The sequence below is a fragment of the Gambusia affinis genome, linkage group LG19 (genome assembly GCF_019740435.1).
Source record: "Gambusia affinis linkage group LG19, SWU_Gaff_1.0, whole genome shotgun sequence".
Lineage (NCBI taxonomy): Eukaryota > Metazoa > Chordata > Actinopteri > Cyprinodontiformes > Poeciliidae > Gambusia > Gambusia affinis.
The window spans coordinates 5,253,554-5,276,381 of NC_057886.1; the positions used below are offsets into that span (position 1 = coordinate 5,253,554).

The 22,828-nt window shown below is 41.7% G+C and overlaps 1 protein-coding gene across 1 annotated transcript in view; it reads left to right on the plus strand.

Annotated features, from left to right (window-relative positions):
- Positions 1-22,828, plus strand: part of smurf2 (SMAD specific E3 ubiquitin protein ligase 2) — a 64,582-nt gene that overhangs the window by 29,337 nt on the left and 12,417 nt on the right. Inside the window, exons 4-12 of the mRNA XM_044100535.1 lie at positions 6,153-6,286; positions 9,692-9,757; positions 10,915-10,999; positions 11,164-11,247; positions 11,532-11,746; positions 15,065-15,149; positions 17,649-17,807; positions 17,918-17,965; positions 22,061-22,262. Coding sequence (XP_043956470.1) covers positions 6,153-6,286; positions 9,692-9,757; positions 10,915-10,999; positions 11,164-11,247; positions 11,532-11,746; positions 15,065-15,149; positions 17,649-17,807; positions 17,918-17,965; positions 22,061-22,262 — 1,078 coding nt within the window. The remainder of the gene's footprint in view (positions 1-6,152; positions 6,287-9,691; positions 9,758-10,914; positions 11,000-11,163; positions 11,248-11,531; positions 11,747-15,064; positions 15,150-17,648; positions 17,808-17,917; positions 17,966-22,060; positions 22,263-22,828) is intronic.

Genomic DNA, 22,828 nt, shown 5'->3' on the forward strand with positions numbered 1-22,828 from the left:
ACACGTGCATGTCTTGTTGTACGGCGCTCGGATTTTCTCCCCTCCCAAATAGACGGTCTGCCCTGTCAATAAATAAATAAATAAATAAGAAACCTGGAAAAAAAAAATAAAACGAAAAAAGAAAGAGAAAAAAAAGCGTGTGAGAGTGAAAGTTTCCAGCATTCGTCCCGGTTTATCCAAACCGTCAATCGTGGCCAACAACGGGAGGCGGCACGTGTCTCAGTTTGTTTGGTTGCCGTGGATACGAGACTCTCTCTCTCTCTTTCGCTCCCTCTCCTCTCTCTTTTTTTGCGAAGCCGTTAAAAGAGCAGCTCGTGTCGCGTCCGACAGGAGGAGGAGGAGGAGGGGGGGCGTCACGTGCGCGCCGCGGGGACGTTCAGACTGGAGAGGACGGATCGGCTCGCCGCGTTTTAATTCGTCCCGCGGGTCTGTAGATACAGCCGGCTGGAGTTCGTGTGAAGGCGCGATGCATCTCCCCTCAATGTTTCACCGGCTGCCGGTGTTTACTGCTGTGGCTGGCTGAGGGATTCCCAGAGCTTTCACTTATCAAGGAGCTGCTTCATGTTTTTTTTCCCCCCCCCCCAAGACCCACAAATATTAAATTTTATTTTTGGAAAATGTTAAACTTAAGACATTTTTTTTCCCCTCTTCCTTTTTCTCTTTGCATAGTACCGTTTAAACTAATGACTGAAGTCCTTTTGTGCCAAAAGTGAATTTGAAAGAATAATAATAATAATTAAAAAAAAAAAAGACCACCACCCTTTTCTTTCCAAAAGATGTTTTAGGCAAATAAATTCCTTTTGGCAAAAAAGAAAAAATTTTTAAAATAAAATTAGGAAGGTGACTTTACAGCAGATTACACAAACACAGAATTGGTCATCTGACTTAAGTAAAAAAAATGAAAAAAGAAACAAAAAAGAATGAAATGAAAAACATGCCACACTCCACAGCCTGTGTGGATTTGCTCATATCACTCTTTTTTGCCTCTCTCTATCTGGATTTATTTTTTTTATTTTGTTTTGAAAAACAAAGATTTAAAGGCGAGAGAAAAGGTGGAGCAAACTGCAAACTGGTCCGTGAACTCTGACCCTTCAGCAATGTTGCAGGATGTGGCCGGCGTGCCAAAGATAGTAGACGCAGTCTGGCTTCTTTTCTCTTACACTCAGTCTCCCTGCACTGGGTTTGTGTAAAACGGATCTGTACAACAACAAAAAAAAGCAAAAACTGAGGACGTTAAGTAAGTTTAAGCAAAATAGCAACCGTTTGTCAGCCGGTGACAGTTGACCCTCCAGATAGTTTCTTTGGAGGGCCGGCGTTCTTTAGAGCTGGGTTTATTAAGGGTTTATTAATAAAGAGTCCTCCAGATACTGTGTTAACAAACACTTTTGCGGCGTTGAGTGCCCGATGTAATGGAAAATTGCGCACGCCCACTCATCCAGCCAGCTTCCTGTGACCATCTGAGTCGTTTGCAGAAGAGCTAAACTGCGAGCTGTTAATTCGCAGGGGTATTTTTTAAGCCAAATCAATACGTCTTGTTATTTCTTCTGTTATTAGTTTAATTTGCATTCTCCATTTGGGGTTAGGCCGTTGTGAGAGCATAATTCAGCAATCTAAATGTGGAGTTGTTTGTGTCGTTGTGCAGAAGCGAAACAGAATCCAGTTTCTAGTGCCTTGCAGAAACGTTCATATCCTTCTGATGTTTTCCCCAGCTTTAATATTTTCTATAATTTTATGTGATGGAGCAACACAGTTGTCAATGGTGCTTCATGGTGGCCAGCATTTTTAAAGGAAAAGTTTGAAAGCTGTGTTGTGAACTTGTATTCAGCCCCTTTAACTCCGATGCCACTAAAAAAAGCAGTGGAACCAGCTATGCAGTCTGGAATTTAATTTCACAATTTTGTGAAAAAAGCTAAAAATAATAATAAAAGATTTTACTTTTCTTGAAAAAGTGTTGTTTCTCATTTTCTTTTTTGTCTATCTCTGTGCCTGTCTTTCTGCTTCTCTCTTTCTGTCTGTTTTTCTTTTTCTTGCCATTTCTTTCTGTTTACCTTTCTTCCTTTCTGACTTTGTCTTTCTGTCTTCCTTCATGTCCTTGTCTTTCTATATTTCTGCCTGTCCTTCTTTCTTCCTTTCTTTCTTTCTTTCTGTGTCTTTCTTGCAGAAACTTTCTTTCTGTCTTTGTCTATCCTTCTTTCTGTTTCCATCTTTCTGCCTTTCTTCGAGGAGTTCAGTGGACTGACATCCATGTTTCTGCAAAACTTACAGAGTCATGGCCGTCCACCTAAACCAACAGCCTAGAGAACGAGGCCAGGAATAAGAGATATCTGGAGGAGCTGCAGAGATCCAGAGCTAACATTAGGGAATCTGTTATACAGGAACGCTATTGGATCGTCGCTGTACAAATCTAGTCTTTTTAGAAAAGGAGGAAGCTGAAGCAAAACCTTTCAGAATCTTGTTTGCTGTTTTCCAAAAGCCATATAAGGGATACAGGAAAAAAGTATTGAATAATGCTCCATATGACTATTTATAGCAGAAAAGTAACACTGTGAATCCACTATATGTTTTATCTTTTTGTTGATCTCTCTTAAAGGGGCAGTATCATGTAAAAATCCACTTTTATTATGTTGTAACGTTATTCCTTCAACAAAAAACAGACCTGGAGTGTTGTTTTCATTCTTCCAAGTATTTTTGAGAAATCATTCAATCTCCGTGGCAACCATCCAGCTGTGGGAAACACCTGGGTGGACTTAGGGCCGCCTCCAAATCGCAGTTCCTCCTCGGAGCTGCAGTTTCCAAACTTCCGATTTTCAGCCATGTAGAGCCTCAAACAGCTCCTTCGGACTAGCCAGCAGCAATTAGCAAACATCTGGGGGAGCTGTGCATCAGCTGAACTCATTATAGGAACTACTGTTCAGTGAAACGCAGGTAAAAACTGTTAAAGGATTAATAGAGGAGCCATGTTGTTATGACTTCCTGAAGGCGGAGTTTCAGAAAGAGCAGGAGCTTCTTAAAGAGACAGAAGCCCAATTTCAAGGTATTAAATCAGGAAGTAAAATTTCTTTTAAATCATATTTAATATATAGAACATTTTGTAACAATTGCAGGTCACATGGTTACTTGATTATGCTATAAAATGGCACTTTATTGCTGGAAAGCACATAATACTGCCCCTTTAAAGTCCTAATAAATACAGTTTGTTGGTTGCAAAGGGGTGTGAAAACTTCTGCAATGCACTGTACTGTTGATTTTTTCCCAGCCTGTTTTCATGCTGCAGCCCTATAGAGAGACTGTCATAATTAACCATACAGTAGAGAATTATGGATCTAAGTGTGCCACTGCGAGCGAAACGTCAGGTTGTGGTGCCAACTTCTGAATACTGATTGCATTTTTAAATCATATTCATATTCCTGATTTTCCTTTTACTGTGACCCCCAAAAAAACCAACAAAAAAACGACCTAAATTTGAATGTAATGGAAACGGTGCATCTAGTTCTAAACATCCGCTGCCTATTTTATGGTCAAGCTCACTTTTATCATCGGGACTCTGCTTGGTTTTATTGTCTACGACTGCGTTAAAATTCTTCGCCAGTCTAATGAGTTTTACAACGCAAAGGGTGATCCAAACCACTGCGGGTTTTTTTTTTCTTTTTCTTTTTCTTTCTCGCTTATATCCACGTCCCTCCCATCGTGTCTGACTTGACGGAGCGGCTCTCTTCCCATCGCACCCCAGACAGGCATTTGGCACGCGCTCAAAACGTCCAGACGTCTTACTCACAGCCCCATTGTTTCGGATCCCTCTTGGTGAAAAGCAGCGGCGTAATTACACGGGGGACGCGGCTCTGCAAATCGCTCAGACGATCCGCTTTAAGCCGAGGAAGGGAGCCCACCCGAGCAGATGTGCCACGACAAGTTCAGAGGTACACACACGAGGGAGAACCTCATTAGAGCTCGTTAGAGCGAAAGTCCAGCAGCAGACAGACATAAACAATAAATAAACCCACTTTTATTTTTTTTTGCTAAATGTTTCTTTCATTTCCAATATGTATCTTGGCTGCTGTGACTTGTCTGAGCTGCTGGCTTGAGTTTATTTATTTTTCCTGACCCCAGAAGGCAGGCCAGTTGATTCAGTGTTGTTTCTACCAACAGCAGCAGCCCGGGTAAGGTGGCCGCCATGTTGGTCTGTTTGTTTTTTCTTTGGTGTTAACGTCAATTAGTTGCGGTGTTACCATAATTTTAGCTTTTATTGCTCTAATTGATTAATTGAAGTAATTTTTGTTTTGCAATTTGAAATAATTCCTCCGGAATTCCTGGAATAAGTTTTCATTCCCTTGAACGCGAAGTAGCACGTGAAAGGAAAATTATGACTTTTTTTTTTTTTTTTTTTTTTTTTTTGGTTTTCATTCTTTGCCAAAAAAAAAAAAAAAATCTGAAAAGTGTGGTGTGCTTTTGAAGTTACTGTTTTAGCTGCAGCTCTACCTTCTTTCCACATTTAGGGAGTGACAATTCTCCCCTCTGAAAAAGGTCAGACTCAACACGGATTGGATTAGTGAATATTTTAAAATCTTGACATTGATTCAAAGCATTTATTTCTTTACTTTGACTTTGACTGGGACCTTTTATCTAAAGCTTGTATTGAAGTTGATCTTGATTTATCGTGTAATCTAGATTAACTCATTGAAGAACATTTAATTTCCCCTTGAGTTCAATAAAGTATTTTTGGATTTGAATTTTATAAATTCCAATTAATAATGTAAAAAAAACAAAAAACTAACAGATTTATCAGAAAATAATGATGAATCGCATTGGACTCCATTAATTTGGCAAGTGTTTGAATTTTCCCTTTGGGGTTCCTGGGTAAAGGCGGTCTGAGTACGAATGCACGCCACTCTTTCCGTTTATGCACTACTTTGCGTTGTATTGAGTATAAATTTGTGGTTGTGACTTAATTAAATTGACTCAAATGCTTATTACCATATTTTTACCATGGCAACCATTCACCTGCGCAAAATGAACCTAGCTCCGCCTTCGATGAGGAAGCTCCTCCTCAGAGATGCCGTTTCAAAGCTCCCGCCTCCAATGACGCTCTCACTCAGCTCCTTCAGACTAGCCAGCAGCAATTAGCAAACACCCTGTAGTGTGCACACTACCAAGGTGTTAGACTACGGTTAATGTTGGACCATTAACCTTCAATGCAACGTTTTTAAAAACATTGTTGAAGTGTTAATAGCGGAGCACTGCCGTGACGACTTCCTGAAGGCAGAGTTTCAGAAAGAACAGGAGCTCCTTAAAGAGACAGAGACCCAATTTTAATGCTTTAAATTACACAGTCAAAGTTCTTTGAAGCCGTATTTGATATTTACAGAATTTTCATAAGAACTGAAGGTAACATAGTTACTTGATTGTGCTGTAAAAATGATACTATGTGGCTGGAAAATACTTTACTGCCCCTTTAACAATTTCTAAATGAATACAACTTATACTCCAGTGCTTTTATATGTTTTTTTCGTTTTCATGTCACTTTTTTTTCTTTTTACTAATTCAACGGACATACAGTCTAGAAAATACGGTAATGTCTTTCTTGTATGGGAAATGACTTCATATTGCCTCATCGTGAGCTTGAACCTTTAGTTAGCCTAAAACCTTCCTGAATAAGCCTTTAGTTCACCATTCGCCTCAGAGTGCTGGTGGTTCACAGATCAGTCACTGGTTCTTCTGTTAGCATGTCCTTGAGGAGGTACAGCTGCTGTGTCACCATACAGCATTACGCTGCTGCTCTTTATCTCCCTTCCTACAGTCCCGTCCCGCTCTTCCTGCTGGGAACGTTATAAAAGACTCAAAGGATTCACACTTTGCCTGTCGAGCTCCGTCACTCGCCGAGATGTTCAGGGCCAGATTTACGCATTCACACCCGCTGGCTGGAAAATCCCCCTGAGCCGCCACACCTTCCTCTTCCTCGTCTGTCTCCGTGTCCCGAGTGTCGTCCTTGATGCAGAGCTTTGTTTGCGGGCCCTATTGTTGGGGGTCGGTCTGTTGGGAGGGGCATCCTCAGTGAAGTTCATGATAGATCTCTCGAACGCACCGTTGTCCGCCTTCATCCTGACGTTGTTTATGATTTGTAAGCAAGCATCCGTTCTGCTCCCGTTTCACCTCAGGTACATCGGGAAATCGGATTCAATCACCATCAGCGTGTGGAATCACAAGAAGATTCATAAGAAGCAAGGGGCTGGGTTCCTGGGCTGTGTCCGCCTTCTGTCTAATGCCATCAACCGCCTTAAAGACACAGGCTGTAAGTATCAGTGACGCTTCAAAGTAGCAATGTGCCTCAAGACAACTGCAGTTTCACCTTTTTCATTGCTTTTCAAAGTAGGTCTTTTTGGTTTCAAGTAGAACAATTAGCTTTATATGTTTAACATGTCTCCTGTATTTTATATATATGTATATTTTGACAAATGCGTATTATATTGACTTATTTGTTGTTTATTACAACAAATGCATCACGTCACTGGTGTCCTAAAGAAGCGAGTTACAAATGGGAATGATTTTCAAAAGCAGCTTTTGTGTTTTGGGGGCCATAATTGCTGTGACGCAAAGAGATAAATAGTTCTTATTGTCACTTTTATCGCTATCACGATAGTACTGCTAAATGTCACCCACCCACAACCGAAACATCAATGCAACTTTGAGGAGCAGTTGCCGATCACCTCCCAATCTACTCGGTGCATCTGACAGCGGCCTAACTGGACTGTGAAAAGGGTCGGCCAGAACAGGAAGAGCCGCTCAGCATCACCCTGCAATTACAGTAAAAAAATAAAAAATAAAAAGCGCCTCATGTCAGACGCTGGCCGGGTGAACGAGACGGAGGCTTCTGCAAAACGTCTTCCTGTAAAAGCCGGGGCCGGACAGATTTAGCTGACAACACGGCAGGAGTCTGGAGGCTGTGTTTTGAGCTGGTACCTGCTCTGTGGGTCTGCGGTCTTGTTGGCTGAACTGGGAAAGAATCCCGTAACTTTTCCTAGAAACTCCTGACACGGTTTTTCTGAAGCGACACAGGAAACCTGAAGTTTATGCAGCAGCTGCGAGCGGTTTGCTTTTGCATTTTCTTTTTTTTTTTCTTCTTCTTCTTTTTTTTCCTCTCCTGGCCCAGTCCTCGCCCCTCCGTTTCCCCTCCAGTCTCGTCCATGAGGTGGCACAATGTGTGTGAGCGCGCACACCCCTACAAACCCCTACACACACACACACACACACACAAACAAAATGCCATTGTGACTAACCTCCATCTCCCTCCGTCTGCCGATCTAGACAACTGGTCATTTTGCACAGACATACATAATTGTACAGCTATTTATGTTTAAGCGCAGATTTGTAGTTTTCTCTCTGTTGTGGTCTTTGTCATTCTTGTTTTTCCTGCATTTACCGTCACTTGCCCCTCCACAAGCCCTGGAAATGGCATTGACTGTAACATTGGTGTACAATTGCAGAGTGTCTTTGCTTCTCTGTTGTGTATGGCTGCACAAACTTAATTGTTCTTGTGAAATTATTCACACACCTACAACATTTTCACATTTTGTTCACTGGGAGGCGCACCGGTTGTGGTTTTCTGTTCGATCACCGATCTTTAAAAAGCCTGACCTGCCGATTCCGATGTTGACCGATACCGTTTTTAAAAAAAACAACAGAAAAAACAGAACATTTTTCAATAGTTGACGCTGTGACATGGCATCTTAGTTGGCAACAGCGGCTGATTTTTTTTCAGAGGTTGACGGGATCACTTCAGAAGACCGGTTTCGCATCCAAGTATCGGCCGTTCACTCAAAATGAAGGAAATCAGAGCCTGTTAACACAAATCCACAAATTTAATAATACATCATTTTGAGGAAAAATCCATGTAATTCCAGTTTTTTTTTTGGGGGGGGGGGGGTCAGCCTCCTGTGTGCATGTTTTTTTTCTATCAGGTAAAGCTTTATAGGTCACAAGATATTTAAAAATATCACTAGCTAAATATGTGTTATTGGAGGACATTATTAAAAATACCTAAACACCAACTATAACGTCTGAAAAATGACAGTAAACCCCCTCTCCCCCCCGCCGCCCCTAAAATAAATAAACAAACAATGCTAAGCCTGGTGGGGGGTGCAACTAAAGCCTGGTGGCCCGCCAGGCTTATAGTTCTCTATATTATAGTACTTCTTAAACAGTAAGTGTTAAGTACAACACCAATTTTCTTTGTTTATGTTAGCTTTTTTATTTCATGATTTGTGCCACAAGCATCCAGCTAGTTTTTATTTATTTACTTATTTATTTTAACTCATTAACACACTTGGGCACACCCCTGCATTATGGTTGGCTAAATACAACAAAGATTGCTGAATAAAATTGATCATTTTAGGAATAATCCAAAAACATTTTTGTAGACTTGACTGGAAAATAATAAGCCCAAAAGGTTTTGCAGGTAAAAGAGAAAAAAAACAAAAAAACAAATTTTTGTGTTTTTAATTGGGGGTGGGAGGACTTCGGCCCCTGAATACTTGAAATGTAAGAATTGTGGCCCTTGGTGCAAAAAGTTTGGACATTTTTCCAGGAAGAAAATCTGTTGGAGACCTGTCTTTTTTTTGTTTGTTTTTTGCAAAAAGTGAAAGTTTTTCATTGAAATTTTGAAAAAATGACGCCGGAGGGCCAAATCCGGATGGGGAAGGTCCAAAGGGCCACGCGAGTTTGGACGACCCCGTCGTGAACCGTGCAGCATTTACCCATCCACTTAGCAATGATGCCCTACTTTTGTGTTGAGCCCTCATTCAAAAAGATCCCAGTACAATATAAGTTTGTGATTGTCCAAAGAGTATTAATAGTTTCCCAAAGAATATTCTTTTAAAAAAAGTATGTTTTTTTTTTCTTGTTTGTTTTTCCGGTGTAAGTGTTTTCTGTTTCCTCTGTTGCTGCTGACCTTCCACCAGCTTTGTAACGATTTGACCATTTTGGCCTCTGTTTAGTCTAGGCAGACATCCTGAGCTGATCTGCATGACACCCAGACAGGAGAGAACAGATAGTGGCATTTTTTCATGTCTGGAGGCAACCTGGACATTTTTTTTTCTTTTTTTTTCTTTGCTGTGTGTGTATTCTTTCTTTTTCCTCTTTCTCCCTCTCTCTGAAATTCCACAGACTTGAAGCAAAAGTTCAGACAAAAGAGTTTCCAGACTTTGGCAGGGGGGTTCACGTGCGCGCCCAGGCCGAGCGGAATGGCCGCACGCCTCGTGCTGAAATCCGTCAAACAGTTTGACCCCGCCGCGTTTGAACCGAAGCCCGCGCCGTACCGAAAGCCTCGGCGAGACTTTTACGGCCCGTGGCTGTTCCATCTGTTCTCTGGCGCGGCCCCCGAGCCGCGGCCTTTCAGACGGGAGCAATGAGAGACGGATAATGAGGGAGGGGGGGGAGGCCGACTATCGAGTGATGTAAGCGATATGCCGCCGTGGGACCCGTCCAAGCAGCGCCGAACGCGTCCAAACACATGCTGGTTTACATGTATCTCTCTCTCACATGAATCCTTTCTTCTCCTCCGGTCCCGTTCCAGATTGTTCTCCCCTCTCTCTCTTTTTTTATTTATTTATTTTTTATTTTTTCATCTGTTTTCATTCCTGTCTGTCTGATTGTGCTGTTTTTCAGTCATTGCGCTTCTTCTGTTTTTGATCTTCAACAGACCAGAGGCTAGACTTGAACAAGCTGAGCCCCAACGACAGTGACACGATCCGAGGGCAGATTGTAGGTAAGTGCGCCGAAGGAATCGACAGGAAGAAAATCCACGTTTTCTCAAATTACAGGATTTGATGGTAATCGGATTACAATTTCAGGCTAAAAAAAGTGGGAAAAATCCAGACTTTGATTTGAGTACGATGAAAAACATGAGGGATTTAAGGCTTAGAGTTGGGAAGTGTGGTAGCAGAGTTGATAAATTGTCCCAGAAGTTATTGCAATAAACGATAGTATTGTTACTTTGAGACCATTTTAAAGTAATATATTGGTATATTGCACATCTGAGCTGCTCTTGCCATCTGAAGAAATGCACCGCTTCCAACCTAAAACAACCAATCAGAGCCAGGAGGAGGGTCTCAGTGCTGTTAGTCATCCTCATGTACTCGCTGTTAAATGTGCCAATTATAGCCAAACGACTCATTGCCACAGGAAAACTGTCTATCTCATGTCAGCGGTGGCTGTGCTAACTAGCCTTAACATTCACAATAGGCTAGGCTAGGCTAGCCACAGCGTAGACTGCTGAGGGGGGAACATGACAGTTTTCTGTAATTCATGTCACTCAATAACAGACATGAATAGCAGAGAGCATGGGGGGAATTGGAAGGGAGGATGAGCAGCCTCCACGCAAGGTTGTGATTGACAGCGCTAAGACCCGCCTTCTGGCTCTGATTGGTTGTTTCTAGATGGCACCAAGAGAGCTTAGAGGGGCTCAATATTTCTCACAGATTATTTGTCTTATACCAAACTGGCACGACATGATGACAGTTTCAACAAAAATGTAAAAATAATATATATTTTTTTTTATAAAAGTTACATTACATACTGCTGCTTTAATATTGATTAAGTTAAAAGTAAGCTGGCTTTGTCCTACTCCAAGTGTATTAATATATTTGTCCTAGAAACTAGATCAAAAATACTTGGTCAGATTGTGTTTTTGCAGTGTGGAAAAATAAATCTACTGCATAAAGTCCACCTCCATTGCTTTTTTTTTTCCAAGTTTTGGATTTTGATTTGAACCATTTTCTTTTTTCTTCTTTTTTATATAAACCTACAGAGTTTTATTTTGTTGTTTTTTTTTTTTAAATCCTTTTGTTTTTCATTTTTATCTAATCTGGTATCTGCTGTCTAGTAACCCTAGCATCTGCATCTGCCTGCCATGTGTTCCTGCAGTCAGCCTGCAGTCGAGGGACCGCATCGGCACCGGAGGCCCCGTGGTGGACTGCAGTCGGCTGTTCGACAACGATCTTCCAGATGGGTGAGTGATGGCGAAGCGTCTTCGGTTTCTCTCTACAAGTCGCACACAACCACGTGCTAGCTCGCTCGCACGCCGCATTAAGGCAGAATCGATGTAAGAATGCGAGGTTGGCGGGTCGGCTCACCGCTGAGCCTGTGTGTGTGTGTGTGTGTTTCTGCCGCCAGCTGGGAGGAGAGGAGGACGGCGTCTGGACGGATCCAGTACTTGAACCACATCACACGCACCACGCAGTGGGAGAGGCCGACCAGGTGAGTTGGAATCCCAAACCCGGACTTCTTCAGCGTCAAACGGCGGGAGGTCTGCCGAGAAACTCGCCGTCTGACCTCGGTTGATCCCAAACAGAAAATAAAAACCCTGGGGAGAACCGAAGTGGCTTTCAGGAAAACGTAAAACATCTCCTTTTGCATCCTGAGGGAGAACATTTCCATGGCACATATTTTATGTATACTCGCATTTTTTGTTTAATCGAGGCGTCACGTTCAGCTCCATCCCTCCCCTCCGCTCTAACCTCCTCCTTCCCGCCGACTCTCAGGCCCGCGTCGGAGTACTCCAGCCCTGGACGGCCGCTCAGCTGCATCGTAGACGAGAACACGCCTGTTAGCACGAACGGCGCCACGCCCACCACCGCGTTGCCTCCGAGCGACGGCAACCAGCGAGCTCAGGAGAGGCGGGTGCGGTCGCAGCGGCACCGCAACTATATGAGCAGAACCCACCTGCACATGCACCCGGACCTTCCTGAGGGATACGGTGAGTGGAACGGCAGCACCACAAAGAACACACACACACACACATGCGCACTTTGCAAAAGGTCTTTGACGAGGTTGTTTTAACACGTGAACAACTTTGATCTAAATCCCTGGTTCTCAAACGGAGCTATTTCTGCTACCAGAGTCTGATTTACAAGGTGATGGTTCCCTGCACTTGAGCCATTTTTGGTCCCCTATAAACTGAGGGAGAAATCTTTTATTAATGCAAATTACAAGACATTATTAATAGGTAGTCCTATTCATAAGCAAGTATGAATTGATGCATGGTAGGTTTAATGCATCCTCTGGGCAGTGGCTCCATGTTGTCTCCAAACAAAACGTTCTATAATTTTACAATTTTCAAATACTTGAGTTTTGTTCAAAGTGGTGAAAATCAATAAATATTAATACAATTCACCTGACATAGCTGTGTGAGTTTCATATAAAGTGCAATAAAAGTCTTCCAGAACAGAAACATTTAGGTTTTATTTCTACTTAGAAACTGCGGCGTACTCATTACGTTTACAAATTTAGAAAACACTTAGAAAGTCCAGAGAATACGTACTTATTATCTAGCAGCCCAGAAAAAGAATTAGAACGAACATAGAATCCAGAAAAACTACTTGAGAAACTAGGTTTTAGACTCCTATACTTCCAAACCAGAAAAGGATTTAGGCCAGCGGATAAATACTTACTTATACTTATCTGGCAACCCTGAACAGGAGTATCTAGTTTACAAACTTTGGATCAACATTATTAGATTCTTTTCTTCTTTTGCTCTTTTCTTTGGTTTGTTATTTTGTTTGCATTTCCTTTCAATTGCCTTGTTGCTGAAAATGTGCTATATAAATAAAATTACCTTACCTTACAATGCAAAATATGTATTCATTAAAAAAATGAAAATCCCCCATAGATTGGCGCCCTGGACTTCTGCCCATTTGTCCCCTCTAAAGTCTGCCTCGGCGTGGTACTTTAGCTAGCTTTTGTGAAAGTTTAGTATTGGCTATTTCCAATTTGAAAATAAAGCAAATTAGCTGTAATGTAGAGATAATAAATAGCTAAAAAAATGGACCAATTGTTTTAGACGTCTGATTCTCATAAAGGAAGTGAACTCAGAATAAAGTCCTGTTTTTTTTTTTTTTTAGCATTTTAGTGGCAAATTTGCAGTAAACTCACAATTATGCATTACCGCAAAAATCTGTTAAATTTGCTCGAATTTCTGCAATCGCAGAATCATAACAAACCCTGGAAGAGCCTATTGACAGAATCAGCTTTGATTTGATTGATAAAATAATAGTTAAGCAATTCAATTATCTTGAAAGCTCTGTGCATGTGCCGACCCTTTAGGGACTCGCATAAGAAGCAACAACAGGCTGAATTTGTCCTCGAGTTTGACACACGTGGTCTAATGGACCTTACCAGAGGGGCCGCTTTTCATTGGCTGATGCTCATTCTACGTGGTCACGTGGGTGGCAGTCTCACAAACACGAGCTTTTCGTTAGCTAAGTACAGCATAATAGCAGTTCTGATACAACTTCTACACCTTGAAGCCTGTCTGCTACACAGTCTAACGTTAGCTAAACAGATCAATATGCAATGTGTACTGTATCTGACACACACTAAAGATTTTATTTTAGCAGAAAACGCTTTGTACTAAACTGTTACTCGTGTTAGCCACTCTAGCACAAAGTACAGCTGGTCAATCAACCATCGCTGTGTTCAGGGAAGCGCTGATTAATAATCCAGAAATAAATATCAAGCCTGGAAACTTGATATCGTAACGGAGTGAATGTTATGTTTTTAACGTAATCTTTGCTCGTCTTGCGGGGCGCAGGCGGTTGATACGGTAACAAGTGTGCTTAAACTACAAAGAGAGACAGACTAAAAAGGTACGAATGGTTTTGAGTTGATCACCTGTTCGGGTTATTTTACCTTTGTTTACATTTGCTGTGGCTCATTACAGCCGCTGTAGTTTCTAAACGTTGGACCAATTACCCTGTTTGTTTGTGACTATACGTAATTCATAACAAACATCAAAAAGAACAAATAGATTTCATAAAATTTTAACAAACAAATGGCTTCTTTACCGTAACAGAGCTCTTTGGTTCCTCTTATCAGTCTGTAGCTTCTCATATTGAGGTCATCAAACCAAATTTCAGATCTACCATAACTGACCGACTGACACCTGCTGGCCTCAGGTTTGCAACCAGCTTGTGACTGAGAAACCAGTAACCTCCTCCCAGATGATGACGTGAACTTGGTATTTCCTCTGTCCATTTTAGTAGCTGATATAATGTGAAAATCCGGTAGAAATAATGCACTAATGGAGTCATGTTTACATAGAAACAATGCGCTACGAGGCTTTGCTTGTGAGACTTGTGGTCACGTGGGTCGGTTGTGGGCGGAGCTTGGTAAGGTCCATAGAAGTTGTTATAAATTTTTGCAGCGGCCACTCTGCCCTCCTCCCCGCTGCCTTTTTCAGCCCACTGTGAAACAGACGCATTCATGTAAAAGATAGACAAGCTGCAGTCTCTCCCTAAAGTCCGGAGAAGGTTTGTTTTTCCTCACAGTGAAGGAGGAACTGTAACTCATCCGTGAGTTTAGGAGGCTCTCTGTCGCTCTCTACTCCTTCAGATTGGCTGTCTAATTTATTAATCTGACAATAAATTAGCATGATAGACTCTATATATAAAATACAAAAAAACACAGGTGAATCAAAAATGATTCAGCAGTAATGTTGCACCGCAATTGCGCGGTGGAAACATTAGAGGGGAAAGTGTAACTGGACCCTGAGGGTACTTCCTGTGCCCTGCGGTCTCGCAGCTCGGTGTTGGGATGTCATCGGCACGGCGAAACAGTCGTGGCTTGTCTGAGAAAGCATTTTGCCGGCTTAACGGGCAAGCGATGATACGCGTCACCCCCTTGCACCCCTGATTCCTGGAGCCTCATGTGAAGCATTTCACGATGCAGCTCGTGACACGAACAGGAAGGTGGACGCGGTGAAGACGGTGGCAGAGGACAGGAAATCTCCGTCAAGCAGTGATGAATGAGCTCACCAACTGAAAACTCAGACGTCCCTCCTGCCTCCTCCCCCCCACGTCTTGTCTCTCACCTCCTCCCTGCCGGCCGCTGTTTGGGATCTCGGCCGACTCGAGCCGTCCTTTCATCTCCCATCTGTCAGATCGCTCTTGTACGCTGACAGATTGGGCACAAGCTGTCTGCATGTGGAATATTAATTCAACTTTGGAGAAGTGCTTTTAATTGACGGTTGAGGCGACGCAATTAACCCCTTTACATTTTTGTCGATGTCTTTTCACAGAGCAAAGGACAACGCAGCAAGGTCAAGTTTACTTCCTCCACACTCAGACGGGTGTCAGCACATGGCATGACCCCAGAGTACCCAGGTACGCAATCACCACTACTGTTTTCTACTTCACAGCTTATATTTTCATTGAGCTCTTAAATAGAACTGAAACGATATATCACATTAAACGCAGTGAAACGATTATTGAAGTAATCGTCAACTAGTTTAGCATTCGATTAATCACATTAATCGATTATTAAATTAATCGTCAACTAGTTTAGCATTCGATTAATCAGATTAATTGATTAATAAATTAATCATCAACTAGTTTAGCAATTGATTAATCAAATTAATTGATTATTGAAGTAATCATCAAGTTGTTCAGTAATTGATTAATCAGAATAATCGCAATGAATCGATTATTACAATAATAATCAACTAATTTAGTCATCGATTAATTGTTAACTGGATCATACAAACTCAAAAAAAATGGCTGGACTTATTTAGAGCAGCAATTGATCCAAAACTGTGCAATTTTTTTTTTTTTTTTGGCATTTTCCAGATTCAAATAAATTTTTGAGAATATATTCTATCAAAACTCCTCCAGTGCCAAGGTTTTCGCTTCACCTGGTTAAATAACTTTGCTAATTTTGCTCTCCAATTATTAAATGGTTAATCCAAAAAATAAAGAACAGATAAACCCTACATCGCACTGATGTTAAGTCAAGCAGAAACGACAGAGCTTTCCACATGTTGATGTTATTTGTTATCTCAAGTCTGCCAACATATTTGCACTACAAACCAGACTAAAAATACCTGGGAAGATTTTGTGCATTGGCAGTGAAGTGTAAATATTGTCTTAGATCAGTGGTTCCCAATTCCAGTCCTCAGGCCCCCCTGACTGCATGTTTTAGGTGTTTCCCTTCTGCCACACACCTGGATTGAATCTTTGGGTGATCAACAGGCTCCTGCAGTACTTGGTGGCTGCAGAAGATGTCATGCAATCATTTGAATCAGCTGTTCTGGTATAGAGGCACATCTAAAACCTGCAGGCAGGGGGGCCCTGAGGAAACCACTGTCTTAGATCATTGGGAAAAACTAAAAAAGAAAAAAAAAATCAAATCCACATGTTGCTAAGTTTGTAATATTCCTTTTTTTCTGTCAAATTCCAGGATTATATTTGCCTGTTTTGCAACGCAGCTCTCTTAAAAAGCAGTGGGCTTGGCTTGGATTGACTCTCGTTTCGGTCCAGACAGCACTTTGAGGATTGCTCGTCCACCTTTTCGATTCCTGTAGCCAGATTCTTTTTTTTTTTTTTTGTTTTCTGCGCTGTGGCAGCGTTGCCCGACACGCGTCGCACTTAACGCTCATTAAAGCCTGCGGGAAGCGCACCCGGGGCGGTCCCGGCTGACCCTGTCGGATGCTTCCAGGCATGTGGGTCGTGTCGATTACGACATCCCAGAAGAACGCGCATGCAAAATATCTGCACATGCTTTTCGAGAACATGCCTCAGTGTGCTTCTTTTAATAAAACTCGGATCGATCACGTCTCCCGTCTGCTGGATATGGAGGACTTTTTCATAACTCTTCTGGTCAAGCAACAGCTGTTTATTACCAACTGCTTAAAGTTCGAGGGGATTTATTTTTATTTATTTATTTTTGCTCCCTTTGCTTTGCCTGTAAACAGAAATAACTAAAAATTCCAAAACCTTACAGAGATTTTTAGTGTATTTTCTAGGGAATTCATCTTAACACGTTTGAAATAAGAAAAGTCTAGCATGCAAGTAACATTTTCACCAAGAAATAGAAGCTTTTTTTTTTTTTTGGTCAATAATTTCTTAATATTGACGAAAAAGTAACCAGTTTCACTATTTCACTTATAGCTAGGGATGCACCGATCCAGTGATTTCACTTCCGATACCGATATCTGAGGTTTAGTATCGGTCCATACGAGCTCTAAAAGCTTTTTCTTGTTTTTTAAAACACAGACACAAAAAATGAGGGAATTACAAATTTATTTGATAACTCTGCATCAGTACAGGAACTTAAAAACACCAACAGCTTCACTAGTCTGGTCGAACATGTGAAACAACAACTTTTATTTGTTCAGTAAGTTCAATTACGGCTACGGACTGCCAATGTAAAGTAAACAATACTAAAATTACCTTGGTGACACATGTACAAGAAACAAACTGCACCAAGGGATTCAGAAAGTGCAATTAGGAATTTCAAATATAATGTAAAGTAAATAATAAAGCATGGTTGCTCTAGAAATTCTTTCAGTATCAAAACCGATTAAGACATTAATATCCGATCGGTGGATCCATACTTATACCGACATTTTTTTCCATGTTATATGTGAAATAATCTGTCAGTGGAACTACTACTTTTTTGATCAATATTGCAAATTACTGACTTAAAACAAGCTCCTAGTTCTTTCTGAAAAGTCAATCGTAAGGTAGACTAAAAACACCTGGTGACATTTTGTGATTGTGCTGTGATGAACATTGGGCTCTCTGTTCCAAGTTTGACTAACAGAGGCGGTAAATAATCATCCTTTCTGTTCTGAAACCTGGTTTTGCTCCTCCGTTGTGCCTCAGAGACCTGAGCAATGTGAACTGTGAGGAACTCGGTCCGCTGCCGCCAGGATGGGAGATCCGCAACACCGCCACGGGGAGGGTCTACTTTGTCGACCACAACAACCGAACCACGCAGTTCACCGACCCGCGCCTCTCCGCTAACCTGCATCTGGTCCTAAAGTAAGAGCTGGGCTTTGTTCCTCTCAATAACACGGAAGCAAGTTTAAAAAAAAACAACAAAACACAGAAAACGAGATGAAAATTTGCGTTTTTATTTTTGCTTTATTTAGTCCCAGTTCCAACGGTTCTCGAGGAGGCAGCGAGAGTCAAAACGTCAGGTAAGGACCGGGCCCTACGTCTGCCGACGATTTTACACCAGAATACCGTTCCAAAGTGTGTTAACCACCGGAGCCAATCGGCCATTAGAACACACACACACACACACACACCCACACACAGAAATGTATACTTGTTACCGGCTTCCCACATCCTTTTCTTTTCTCTTGACATTTCAGAAATTCTTCATAGGTTTTAATCATGAAAGCGTTTTTTAGCACACTATCCGTCACGAAGCTGTCTTTGGCCAGACATCAAATAGCCGAGTGAAAACCGAGGCTGATGTGTGTGTGTGGGCGTGTGCGTGTGTGTGTGTGTGTGTCAGGAGCGTCTCATGTCCAGGAAATGGAGGCATACATCCAGTGCCCAAGTCGATGAACAAGCTGGATTTGAGCGTCTATACATGCAGTTATGATGGTTTCAACCCGTGTGCAGCTGTAGCAACACAGTCCCAGTGTCCTTTTACTAATATTCTTCTTTTGAAGTTTTTATTTGAAAAAAGAAATATAAACTTATTAAAAATCTTTTTATCTTTTTTTAAGGCTGAAAAAGAGTTGAGGTTTTGCTCATTTTTATGTCTGAAAAGTTGCTAAGTTGACAACAATGTGGTGATTAATTATTAACCGACGGAGCTAAAAGGGGACAATCGCTGATTTTAGACGTTTGTGGAAGCAGATGAGATCGGTTTCACGTCTAAGTATCGGCCGATTTCCAGCCGGCCGAAGTTAAGAGAATCAGAGCGGATTTATTGATGCACACAGAAACCTTCCACCTCTGTCTTTTACTTTAAAAGTCTCACGCTTTTCTCCCGCAGGAGACGTCTTGCCTCAACATTATCGCCGTATCTTGCGACGAGTGTTGAGCCTAAAGTTTGGAAGTCGCGATAGGATATAACCGGAGCCTGCGTCAACCTGTTGTGTTTATATTAACAGCGCGTCGGACGATCTACCCCCTCTTCTGTTTAGTTTCAGAGCGAACTCTGAAGGGACTCTCGAGCTTGTGACAAACGTCTGGAAAATCCATCGGTCCTCCTGGTTCCCTGTCAAGACATCTGCCTTTTATCAGGCCGGAGATTGTAGACATTTTCAACTCTCGCGTGCCGTCATCCCACAGAAATGTCAGATATATATGATGTCCATCAAAGTTGCAGTTTATAGCGCTGCATGGTTTTGGTTAAGACGTTTCCCCGGCGCGGTTGCCGTCTTGCTCCCTCTTCTGCTCGAGGTCAGCGTCCAATAGGTAACCGAATCCACGTCTGCTTTTTCTTTCCTCTCCCCTTCCCTCTCCCAAGACCTGGCTGCCAGATTCGCGTGAGAAAAGGACGTCTACTTTTCTTGGAGATGTTTGTGATTGATTAAAAGTGCCTTCAGGTAACATGTTCCAGTCACTCGTCAATAAGCGTCTGGAAAGAGAACAGAGAGAAAGAGAGAGAGACGGAGCGGCAACGTTTGTTTTATGGGTGAGAGAGATGCTCCGTTCCTCTCCTTCCCTCCCTGCCGTGTTTGGGTGCTGTCAGCAGAGTAACCTTCGCTCCCCCCCACCCTCGTCTGCTCCTTGGTCTAGTCGGCAGGAAATAAAGGGATTCATGAGGAGGGCTCCAGCGTCCTATGGGGGCCATGTGGCGTTCTGGGATGGCAGGAAGTGATTCCATTATGCTGCACCAGACCCCAGAAACCAAACTCTGGGACTTTTCTATAGAAAAATGGCTGCTGTGGTGAGGTGGAATGCAGTCTGTTGGGTGGGTGGATACATGAAAGGCTAAAGCGACTCTTTACAACTGGGATCTGTCTGGAGGTCATTTGTTAGCACTTCCAGTTAGTCTTTTTTTCTCCTTCTACTTAATAGGAGTTGCATAGTGGCAACTATCTGTAAATCAATAAGATGGTAAATGCTGTAACCTTGGCAGTAGAGATGCAAGATATCAATTAAGTAAAAAGCGGACTTTTTTTTTCTCTCATATCAAGAAGGTCCACCTTCTCAGTTTTTCATAATATGCTGAATTTAAAAAAAAAATCATTACATTTTGATATTATTTTGTGTCTGCTGTATTAAATACTGATTGAAAAAACAAAAAGTTGTGGTTTTATCACATTAAACTTAGGTATTCAAAAATATAACAAAACAGGAACTTATTAGGTTGCTTAATAGAAAAACAGAAGATGAAAAGAATGTAAAAGCCTTCATTTCCCATGAAAAGAGAGATGGTCATACAGACGTATGTCTGTGGTCGTTCTTAAAGGAATGTTAAAACTTCGCTCCATGTAGTGGACAGCCCGCAAACCCAACTGTGCTTATTGGAAATGCTTTTTTCCATCGTGATATAATTTCTCTGCGTTACGCCCTTCGCATCCTAAATCATACATGATATCTTAAAGACAAATTGAGGCTGCTCCGCTAAATTATCTCCATGAAAGTGAGACTTCAGGAGCTTGTCGAGTGTTTATATTCCATCCATCCATTATCTGAACACCCTTCTTCCCAGTGTTTATATTTCTAAACAGAACTGCATAAAGTGCATTGTGCGTCCCACACTGGACCCTGGACCGTTTCTCTTCTGGAATCTCTCCGCCATCTTTATTCCTGGCTCCGCCTAAGGATGACCAGTGGCGCCCTCTGCTGGATGGCGGCTAAACTACAACACTAAAAGAAGATCTCAGCCGACTTTATTAGTGGATTGGAACTAATTTTAATTTTATTAACCATTAATCGACTACTAATCATAATTGGATTAATTTTTTGCATCCCTACTTAGCAAAAGTTTAATCTTTACGTTATATGAGTAACAGAATAATGTGTTTAGCTTTCGACTTCAGCGTCAACATGTATGCTAACATCGACCAATGGAAGCGATCTCTAAGCGACGGCCCAGTAACAACTCTGGATTTTATATCTCTATTAGTATTAGCAAGATCTTTAAAAGCAAACTGAATACAGCTAGTTGATTTCAGAACTGCTTTCAATTAGAGTTGCTCTATGAAACCAACTGCTGTCCAGAATCCTGTGATTATATTCTCAGAAGGCCACTGTTGGTGATCAGCAAGTCAGAACCTGATACCTATATATCATATCTAACGATATAGTGCAAAAAAGGGAGGGGAAATATAGTATTCTGTCAGTGTGCCATAATCTGTTTCTTGAAGGAGTAATCAAGATGCACCTTCGTTTTTTAAAATCTATTTATAGATACCGCTGTCCCAACACTTGGGCAGTGTTTATTTTTAGATTTCTTGTGATGCAGAGAGAGAGAAAAGTGAAACTCTGATTGTTTTTACACAATTCAATTCTCAAATTATACAGAGATTTAGAAAACATATTTTGTCAAGAAATCAAGATGCTTTACATCTTGACCCAAAGTCCCCTCAGAATCCCTGATATAGTTTCAACAGTAGCCAGGTTATGATATAATGTAAACATCATAACTAGTGTTTAAAAAAATGGCTATAGGTATTCCCCTACCCCAAGACCTCAAAAACCTTTCTGAGCATCATTACTTTGTTTATTTTAAAGTCTCTTTTACAGGCTCCTCATAAATTATGAAAAATATATTTTTTGTGTGTCTATCCATAAACTCAAAATATTTTCACAAAGCAAAATATGACCATCTCTGGGAGTTAAGAGTACGAGTTGCCCCCTGCTGGTCGTTTTAAGTAATGCATGCTTTGCAGTTCATTTCTTTTAGTACCTCGAGGCTCCTACAGTGTGCGAGTGTAATCTATTTTATTATAACACGTTTTCCAATTATATCCATTAAAATAGCTTAAGGTTGGCAAAGCACTTTAACCACACCACAGTCAAAATTTAAAGTAGCAGCCATTGTTTTTTTGTTTTTTTTCCTTTTGAGAATTACAATAATATGGGATCACATGTGGCTAAAGAACAATTTGTTGCCAATTTAAAACAAACAAAAAAGAAAAAAAACAACACACAAATAATTTTAGATTGATGTATCTTCTAATGGTTGATGTGTGACTTTTATTTGTTTTCACCAAGTTATTTGGTTTGTAACCTCCTCCATCTCGTCCCTTCCTGCCCCCGTTTGTGTTTTTCTTTCTCTCTCCCATGTTTTCCACCTATGGGTCCCGTCTCGCGGTCTCCAGCCGTCAGAACCAGACGAAGGAGCAGGTCCAGCAGGCCCTGGTGTCCCCGGGCCAGCTCCCAGAAGAGTCCGAGTGCCTCACTGTGCCCAAGTACAAGCGAGACCTGGTCCAGAAGCTGAAGATCCTGCGCCAGGAGCTGTCCCAGCAGCAGCCTCAGGCTGGCCACTGTCGCATCGAGGTGTCCCGCGAGGAGATCTTTGAGGTCAGGGCGCCACCTCAAACCTTTGCAAAACACGACCGACATGGACTGTAATCGTAAAGTAGAACGTACAGTGCCTTGTAAAAAAGGTATTTATTCCCCTAGAGACGTTTCACGTTTTGTCACACGACGGCCCGCAAGCTGAATTTTACTGGGCACATTCTGTCGTGGAGGGAAAATCTTGAACGGTTTGGACATTTTTAGAATAAAAATGCAGAACATGTTGCTCTTATTTATATCTGCGCCCCTTGAGTCATAACAGCTTCAGCACTCAGGTCTTCTGTGTATAAGACTTCATATTTTGGCACCAAAATGCTGTCAAAAAAACTAGCTAAATAGTTTGGTCTCAGTCAGCCGAGTGTTTGCAAACATCGAGTTTCAAGTCTTGTCACATATACCCGATTGAATCTGGGCTTTGACTGGGTCATTCTGTCGCTTTGTTTCAAACCAGATCATTGTAGCTCTGAATGCTATAAAGTCAAAACCGGTAAGTTTTCTTATAATCTTACCTGAGAACCGTCATTTTGTGTTGCCCGTCTACCATAGAGGCCAGCTTTGTGTCGTCCAGG